General features: G+C 40.4%; 1 protein-coding gene across 2 annotated transcripts in view; it reads right to left on the bottom strand.

Moving 5' to 3' along the window:
• Positions 1-5703: 5703 nt before the first annotated feature.
• Positions 5704-9192, bottom strand: part of VGLL2 (vestigial like family member 2) — a 28500-nt gene continuing 25011 nt past the window's right edge. The window contains exon 4 of one of the 2 annotated variants that reach the window (XM_073627145.1): positions 5704-6912. In XM_073627145.1, the coding sequence (XP_073483246.1) occupies positions 6872-6912 (41 nt within the window). In that variant the 3' untranslated portion in view covers positions 5704-6871. The remainder of the gene's footprint in view (positions 6913-9192) is intronic. The other variant, XM_073627144.1, reaches the window with a different exon arrangement.

Raw genomic sequence — 9192 nt, 5'->3', positions numbered from 1 at the left:
AAGTGGATGTAAACCTGATTCATGAAATTTGACCTAAGCACATATATCTGCAGTGTTTTTTTATCTCTCTTCAAATCCCTAAGTCCTGTGTCTTTCTGCTGCTCCTTCTGTTGTCAGCATGATAACTTCTGACAAGTCCTCCAACAACCGAACTAAAACCAGCCTGACATTTGTGTCGGGGTGTGTGCTATAAATAGATTAGCAGAAAGCTGGTCTATTCACAGCACAGCTCTGCACATCCTGTCCTTCTTTTGCTTATGTGGAGTGGGGGGGTGTGCCTTTCCTCCAATCAGCTGTCACACAACGTATGCCAAGACTTCACTCCCAGTGCTGAACAAGAAAAAATCACTAACACGGTGTTCACTTTCTAAAGAATATAGCAAGCTGAAGGCAACAGATATACAGATGTAAAACTTGTATAGGCAGATTTGTTTCATCTCTGTGTATCACAGATGCTGCTCACTTCACTGGGTATATGTGAGGGTTTACATCCACTTTAGATTTAAAAAAAAAAAAAAAAAAAGGCTTGACAGTCATTCCCCTGCTTATTTTAAGAAAAAAAGGCAAATAAAGAAAATAATTGGAGGACCATGCCAGATTGTGTCTTATCTTCCATAAAACCTTACATTGGAAAAGATATGGTGTGATATACCCTATTTGTTTGATGGGCATTGGATTTGCATAATAGCTACTCCCCACTGACGGAACGAGATTTAAAGTGTTATAATTCTACAGTATAAGTCTGATCTTGCTGTATACCACATCCCATATATAGAGTAATGTACAGTTTGCTAAGATTAGGGACTTTTTAGACAATTGTACACAAAATATTATAAAACTACAAATTTATTAAAAATACAAATTCATTAAAACCATCATATAAAATCAGCAGCTGATCAGCCACATGATTATGTTTAAAAAGACCATCATCACATCAACAGGTAATACAGGCCACAGGTCAATAACATATGCATAGAGATCACAGCGTGATAAAGCTGAATGCCAACATGTGTCAACAGAGAGCAGCATCCCTAAGGGGTGTTTACCCATGGGAGCATAAGGGGACCCTAGATCTTCACAGGTCTGTCCACTAGAAGGGGTCCTACAGGGCCAGGTGAGGCTGATTTCTGACATAGGAGTCCATTTGAATTTCTTTCATATGGAAAGAAGATGTCACCTCCAAAAAATATCTCCAAAAAAGGGGGACAGTGGAAAGTGCAGTTCCATAAATAGATCAAAACCAAAACCCATGGGTTGATCTGGCAGCCATTTTGTGGTATACTATAGATGGTGGATATAAACAGTGTGAGCAAGTCCTCTTTGGTTTTGATGTACTGTACAGGTACATCTCAAAAAAATAGAATATCATCAAAAAGTTAATTTATTTCCGTAATTCAATTCAAAAAGTGAAACTTGTATATTATTCAGATTCATTGCACACAGAGTGATATATTTCAAGCATTTCTTTCTTTTAATTTTGATGATTATGGCTTACAGCTAGTGAAAACCCAAAATTCAGTATCTTAGAAAATTAGAATACTGTGAAAAAAGTTCAATATTGTAGACCGTTTCCCACTCTAATCAGCTAATTAACTTAAAACACCTGTAAAGGTTTCCTGAGCTTTTAATCACACTCAGGGGGTTATTTACGAAAGGCAAATCCACTTTGCACTGCAAGTGCACTTGAAAGTGCACCGATAGTGCACTTGGAAATGCAGTCACTCTAAATCTAAGGAGTAGATGTGAAATGAGTGGAAGCTCTGCTGATTTTATCATCCAATCATGTGCAAGCTAAAATGCTGTTTTTTACTTTCCTTGCATGTCCCCCTCGGATCTACAGCGACTTTACTTCCAAGTGCACTTTCAGTGCACTTTCAAGTGCACTTGCAGTGCAAAGTGGATTTTGCTTTAGTAAATAACCCCCATAGTCTGGTTTAGTAGGTTACACAATCATGGGGAAGACTGCTGACTTGACAGTTGTCCAGAAGACAGTCATTGACACGCTCCACAAGTCATTGCTAAAGAGGCTGTCTGTCCACAGAGTGCGGTATCCAAGCATATTAATGGAAAGTTGAGTGGAAGGAAAAAGTGTGGTAGAAAAAAGGTGTACAAGCAACAGGGATAACTGCAGCATTGAAAGGACTGTGAAGCAAAGACCATTCAAGAATTTGGGGGAGATTCACAAGGAGTGGACTAGATTTGGTGTCGGTGCTTCAAGATCCACCACACACACAGACATATCCAGGACATGGGCAACAACTGTCCTATTCCTTGTGTCAAGCCACTCCTGAACCAGAGACAATGTCAGAAGCATCTTACCTGGGCTAAGGAGAAAAAGGACTGGACTGTTGCTCAGTGGTCTAAAGTCCTCTTTTTGGATGAAAGTACATTTTGCATTTCATTTGGAAAACAAGGTCCCAGAGTCTGGAGGAAGAGTGGAAATGCACGGAATCCAAGTTGCATGAGGTACAGTGTGAAGTTTCCACAGGAAATTCTACCAGGAAATTCTAGAGCACTTCCTGCTTCCCTCTGCTGAGCAGCTTCATGGAGATGCTGATTTCATTTTTCAGCAGGACTTGGCACCTGCACACCCTGCCAAAAGTACCAATACCTGTTTAATGACCATGGTATCACTGTGCTTTATTGGCTAGCAAACTCACCTGAGCTAAACCCCACAGAGAATCTGTGGGGTATTGTCAAGAGGAAGATGAGAGACACCAGACCTAATAATGCAGATGATCTGAAGGCCGCTATCAAAGCAACCTCGGCAGTGCCACAGTCTGATCGCATCCATGCCACGCTGCATTGATACAATCATTTATGCAAAAGGAGCCCCTACCAAGTATTGAGTGTATACTATACTATACTTTTCAGTAAGCCAACATTGCTGTATTAAAAATCCTTTTTTATTGGTCTTATGTAATATTCTAATTTTCTGAGATACTGAAATTTGTGTTTTCACTAGCTGTAATGCCGTGTACACACGTCCGGCGGTCTTTCCTACGGACTTCCGAACAAACAGACTTGCCCGCACACGAACGGACTAAAGTCCTTTCTAAAGTCCGTCGAAAGTCCATTCATTTTGAACGTGATGATGTATGACGGGACTAGAAAAGGAAGTCAATCTCCCTGTTTTTTTCCGCAAGATTGACACCTTGCGAGCCCTGTCGCGGGAGCTAGCGCCGAGCTGGCTCGCTGATCGGGAAAGGAAAAATGTTTTTTCCTTTCCCAATGTGCGACAAGCATTGCTGACATTAAGGCCGGGTTCACACTGGTGCGGGGATCCAACTTGGATCCCCGCCAATGCCAGGCACTGTGTTTGATATGAATCTTGAGGGGGAACTCCACGCCAAAAATTTAAAAATTAAATTAAAAAAACGGCATAGGTTCCCCTCCAAGAGCATACCAGGCCCTTAGGTCTGGTATGGATTTTAAGGGGAACCCCCTACGCCAAAAAAACGGTGTGAGGGTCCCCCAAAAATCCATACCAGACCCTTATCCGAGCACGCAGGAAAAGGGGTGGGTGCTTTGGGGAAAGGGGGTGCCCTGCAGCCCCCCACCCCAAAGCACCTTGTCCCTATGTTGATGAGGACAAGGGCCCCTTCCTGACAACCCTGGCTGTTGGTTTTCGAGGTCTGCGGGCGGGGGGCTTATCGGAATCCAGGAGCCCCCTTTCATAAGGGGGCTCCCCAGATCCCGGCCCCCCACCCTATGTGGATGAGTATGGGCTACATTGTACCCCTACCCATTGTGTCCACGCGGTGTCCATGCCCCATGCTTATATAAGTCATTGGGCACTGCTCACATTACAACGGCAGAGAGCGTTGTGTCAACATCGGAAGAAGAGAACTGGGAAGGAGACGACGGAGAAGACCAGGCCACCGCTAGCAAAAGAGCGGCAAAAGAACAGAAGATAGTGGAGGAGCCCGGCAGAAGAACCGTAGAGCGGCAGAAGAACCGGAGAGCAGGAGAAGAACCAGAGAGCAGGAAAAGAGGCCGGAGAGCAGGAGAAGAAGCAGGAGAGAGCAGAGGAGTCGGAAGAGACCCCCGAAGCTGCTTAATAAATTACTTTAAAAACCTGTCTAGTGTGTTTTTTTATTGACACTTTTTCCCCCCCCAGGTGAATGGGTAGGGGTACGATGTACCCCATGCTCATTCACATAGGGCAGGGGGCTGGGATCTGGGGGGCCCCCTTATGGAAGGGGACTCCCGGATTCCAATAAGCTCCCCGCCCGCAGACCCCGACAACCAACCCCCCATGTTGAGGGCATGCGGCCTGGTCCGGTTCAGGAGAGGGGGCCGTTCGCTCGTCCCCACCCCCTCTTCTAATTGGCTGGGCTGCGTGCTCAGGTAAGGGTCTGGTATGGATTTTGGGAGGACCCCCACGCTGTTTTTTTGGCATAGGGGGTTCCCCTTAAAACCCATACCAGACCTAAGGGACATTGTCGCCTCTTTCTCGCGCTCGCTGCAATAGGAAAATGTGTTTTTCCTATTGCAGCGAGCGCTAGATGTACAGTACCCTGTCGCCGAGAACCAGCATGATAGGATCGCACTGGAAACATTCTCGTATTTGGTCCGTCGGACCAGCATACAGATGAACAGTTTTCCCGATAAGAACTGGTTCCGGCAGAGTTCCGGTAGGAAGATTTGAAACATGTTTCAAATCTAAAGTTCGTCTGATTTTTGACCGAAAATGTCCGTCGGAAGTCCGATGAAGCCCACACACAGTCGGATTGTCTGATGGATTCGTTCCGGCGGACAAGTTCGGTCGAAAAGTCCGCCCGTGAGTACATGGCATAAGCCATAATCATCAAAATTAAAAGAAAGGAATGCTTGATATATATCACTCTGTGTGTAATGAATCTATATAATATATGAGTTTCACTTTTTCAAATGAATTGCTGAAATACATTTTTGATGATATTCTAATTTGTTGAGATGCGCCTGTAAATATGGAAGGAACCTACCAATTTAGTAAACTATATAGACTTGCACTTTCCACTGCTTCCCTTTTTTTGGAGATATTTTTTGGAAGTAACATCTTTCCATATGGAAGAAATCCATATATACTCCTATGTTGGAAATCAGGCTTGCCAGACCCTGTAGGACCTCATCCAGTGGACAGACAGTTTCGGGATCTATAGCGCCCTCTTGTGCTTCCCTGGCTAAACACCCCTTTGGAACGTTGCTCTCTGTTGACACATGGTGGCAGTCAGTTGCATCTCACTGTAATCTCTATGCATATGTTATCGACCATCAGTTCCCATTGATGATGTGTTTTTAAAAAATGTAAATGTGTTGGGGTTTCATCTATTCACATGTGGTTATTTTTACCTTTATTTGTGAGGATGATCTTTGTAAACATATTCATATGGTTGCCCATCTGCTGGTTTTGATTAATTTTTTGTTTAATAAATTTGTACTTTTATAATATTTTGTGTCCAAGAGCCTAAAAGGTCCCTAATCTTCGCAAACTGTACATTAGTTAAAATGTTAATTGGTTTAAAATTGGTGATTTCAACTACTCAGAGCTCCTGATTTCATACAGATTTATAATATAAAGTCTAAAATGTTATTACAAAACATCAATTTTGATAAATTTCAAATTTTGTTAGCAAAAAACAATTGTAAAAGTAAAGTGATTCATTATTCTTCAAATTATTCTAGGACATTAAGCTTTAACATGACACATGACAGAATCACTTTGAATATATGTTGTACACAGGATGGTTTATGAAACCTTTAGCAAAGAAAGCCAAAGCAAAAGAGAAGGCGTTGCTCACCAGCCAATCAAATGTAACGTTTAATTTCAAACATGAATGTTAATTGCAGCAACTTTCAATTTTTTTCCAGTGTTCTTGGCTTCCATTTTCATAAATCACCTATGTGTTTAAGGTTGTTGTCTTTTGTTTTCATCATAAGTTAACCTGTAAAGTTGGTTGAGTTGCCTTGGTCAGCAGAATAGAAAAAAATGTTTTGGTTAGCTTATTAACGCATCTAAAGACATGAAAATATTTTAATGCAGAATCCCTACAATTAAATACATCTCTCACAGTATCTCAAACAAATTAAAGTGACAGGATGACAGCAACATATACACACATACACACATTGAGGAGATCAATTGTCCACTCTGAAATGTGTTTCTGCAAAGTATCTCCTTTCACCTGCTGCAGTTGTTCCATCCATGTAGAGGCTGTCAGTGTTCTAAAGCGTTTCTTCTTTCATCATAAAATTCTCCATGTAAAAAAAAAAATCAGATGCAATTGTTGGGCTAAACCCTGAGAAGTGCCACCTTGCTTGTCATATTTCTGGAGTTCGAACAGTTGTCCATCTAACAGCTGCATTTCTATAAGCTTTGGGCAGGTGGCTCTGGAAAATTCTTGCTACTCACAGCAGACTGGATTGTATGTCCACACATGGGCTTTTAGTCCACCAAAGTTTATTTGTTTCCTTTGTTACCATTGTCTGTATGTGTGTTGGGTGTGCTTTGTCTGTGCAGTCAGAAAGGGAATACTACAAATACACTGGATCTTTGTTCACAGGCAGCTTAGTTTGGAAAGTACATTTTGACATTGGCATAAAAAATATTCACAACAAAAATAGTCTTTTTCTTCCTCATAAGAAAACAATTGGATTTATATTAATATATAATTATATCTATTTATATTTTTGGTGGCATCAATTATTTTGTTGAACACATCTTAAATAAAAATATGAGTCTCTGAGCAAGGAGGAAATAAGCATGTCTCCTCTCACTTGGCCTGTAGAGTGGAGTCCTGTTCCCATCCTCTTGTTGCAGTCTCAGTGCTGGGGCACATGCGTTTCTGGGCCTTGGTGTAAAAGGTTTGGTTCAGAGTCTTTAGGAAGATCAGCTCAGGAGAGGTCCTCCGCAGAAGGTGTAGCGTCGAGCTGAAAACCAAGATTACAAGCTGTTACCACCAAACCAAAGCAACTCCATGTCAGCTCAGAAAGCCACCAAATTTTACAAGGTGGAAAGGATCTGCAGGGGGGGCAACAAGTTTTAAAACCAGTACAGATCCTTGCTTTTATCCTGAGGCTGTAAACCTGGGAATGGAGGAGGCAGAGAAGGAGAATGAAGTAGAAAGAGGTGTATGAGAAGGTGAGCAAGATAAAGGCACAAGCTGTTTAAAGATAGGATGAAACAAAAGCAAGCACCAGCATGTTTTAAGAAACAGCTATGTTGTGGTAATTAGAAGATGTTTGAATTGTTGGAAAAGTTTTTGATAAAAGCAGCCCAGATAAAACATGTTTTGGGCAAAGATTCCTGTGCTAAAAAAGTGTTGTTCTTTAAATGAAATATTACCTGTATACAGTGCAAGTTACTATGTGGTTGATTTACTGAAACTGGAGAGTGCAAAATCTGGTGACGCTGTGCATAGTAGCCAATGAGCTTCTAACTTTAACTTGTTCAATTAAGCTTTGACAAAAAAAAACCCTAAAAGCTGATTGATTTCTATGTAGAGCCGCACCATATTTTGCACTCTCCGGTTTTAGTAAATCAACCCCTATACTTCGTGTTGGATTATAGCATTTGAGAACGCATTTTAATGATCCACTATTTTTTTTTACTATGGTATGGTATGATGGAAGCATAGGTCCATTGGGACCTATCTCCCTTTTGTTTTTTCTTACCTTATGTGTCATGTTGAAGTGAATAAAGAGTATTGAAGTTTGGATGAGGAGATAAATATAATTTTGCATTTATACATGGAAAAACAATAAAACTTTGAAATTAACAATGCACTGGGTTTTACGATCCAAAATATAATGGACATCCTCAGTGATGTATTTATAATTCTCAAGCTCTAGTATTAGGTTTCAATGAACATAATGGCTCTTAGGATTGTGACTTCTATGTATTATATGAAGCAAAACATGGACAAAATCAAACTGTCCTCCAGAAAAGCTAAGGTGTGCGTCCATTTTTGCTAGTTCCACTAAACTTGAATAATTCAGTTGTTGAAGAAATTATATTTTGTTATCAATGTCCTTCCCTCTAACAACTGTGACGCTCTATATAGCATAAAATTCCTTGTGCTGTTAACGGGGCCCCTGAAGAATAGCTCCTACCTGACAAAGCATCCAAATTTATAAAACCTTGAACATGTACAGGCTAAACCACTAAAGCTCTTTAAACTCCACCAACTGAACATGTCTGAGGCATCTGAACAGAAGCAAGATTTGCTTCTCCAGAGGAAAAAAACGACTTTAGTGAATCACTCTTAAAGCAGTTTCTTGTCTTCTTGATATTAGGCTGGCATAGCTGTTTAACATTGAATGTACAAGCATATTTTTTGTTATAAAAAAGTCAGCAGTGCATATAACTCCCATTTGACACTGTCATGTTCTTTTTATTCATCTTGTTTACTATACTTGCACCATCAGATTGATATGTCTGATGCAAACAGTCAGCCTCTAAAACAGGGATCTCCAAACTATGGCACTACAACTGTTGTGAAACTACACATCCCATGAGGTATTGTAAAACTCTGGCATTCACAGACATGACTAGGCATGATGGGAATTGTAGTACCTGAACAACAGGAGGGCCATAGTTTGGAGACCCCTGCTCAAAAAATAGAGGATTTAAGATGTAAGCTTTCGTAAAAGAAGGCAAGAGAAAGAAAAAAAACACATTGGAGAGTCAGCTGAGTTAAACATTTTTAGCTGCTCACAATTGTTATTATATCATCATTTGATATAGGTGTTCTATGCAAAATTTTTCCCCTGCGACTTATGGAAATTATTTCTCTGTGAGTACAGTTTCCATGGTCTGAAAAAAATAGTGCACATCGTTGGTGATCACTTGAATGATCTTTAAGTGTTTGCATTATCCAGGCCAAATCGTGTGGCGTATGGCCACCATTATTCTAACTTTATTTGCATTTTTTTTAAAAACCTTTTTCTTATTCTACTGTTTTTTTCTTTCTTTCTTTACACCTGCTCTTCTAAATTATAGTATTAGGATTATTAGAAATTAAAACATAAGTATTGGAGACATTTTGCTAATTATTCCCAGATAAATTATTAGTCATAAATATTAATATGTCTTGTGCCCAAGACATTGTAGTAATCTAAAAAAAGAAGAGCTTAGTTTACCATTCCCAGTATGAGCTGATCAACAAATCAAATCCTAACTCACATAACAATTGAGAATATCTTTAAAAA

The sequence above is a fragment of the Aquarana catesbeiana genome, linkage group LG04 (assembly GCF_042186555.1).
Source record: "Aquarana catesbeiana isolate 2022-GZ linkage group LG04, ASM4218655v1, whole genome shotgun sequence".
NCBI classification, from domain to species: domain Eukaryota; kingdom Metazoa; phylum Chordata; class Amphibia; order Anura; family Ranidae; genus Aquarana; species Aquarana catesbeiana.
Note: the sequence above shows the minus strand (reverse complement) of the source record. Positions and strands in the feature narration are given on the sequence as shown.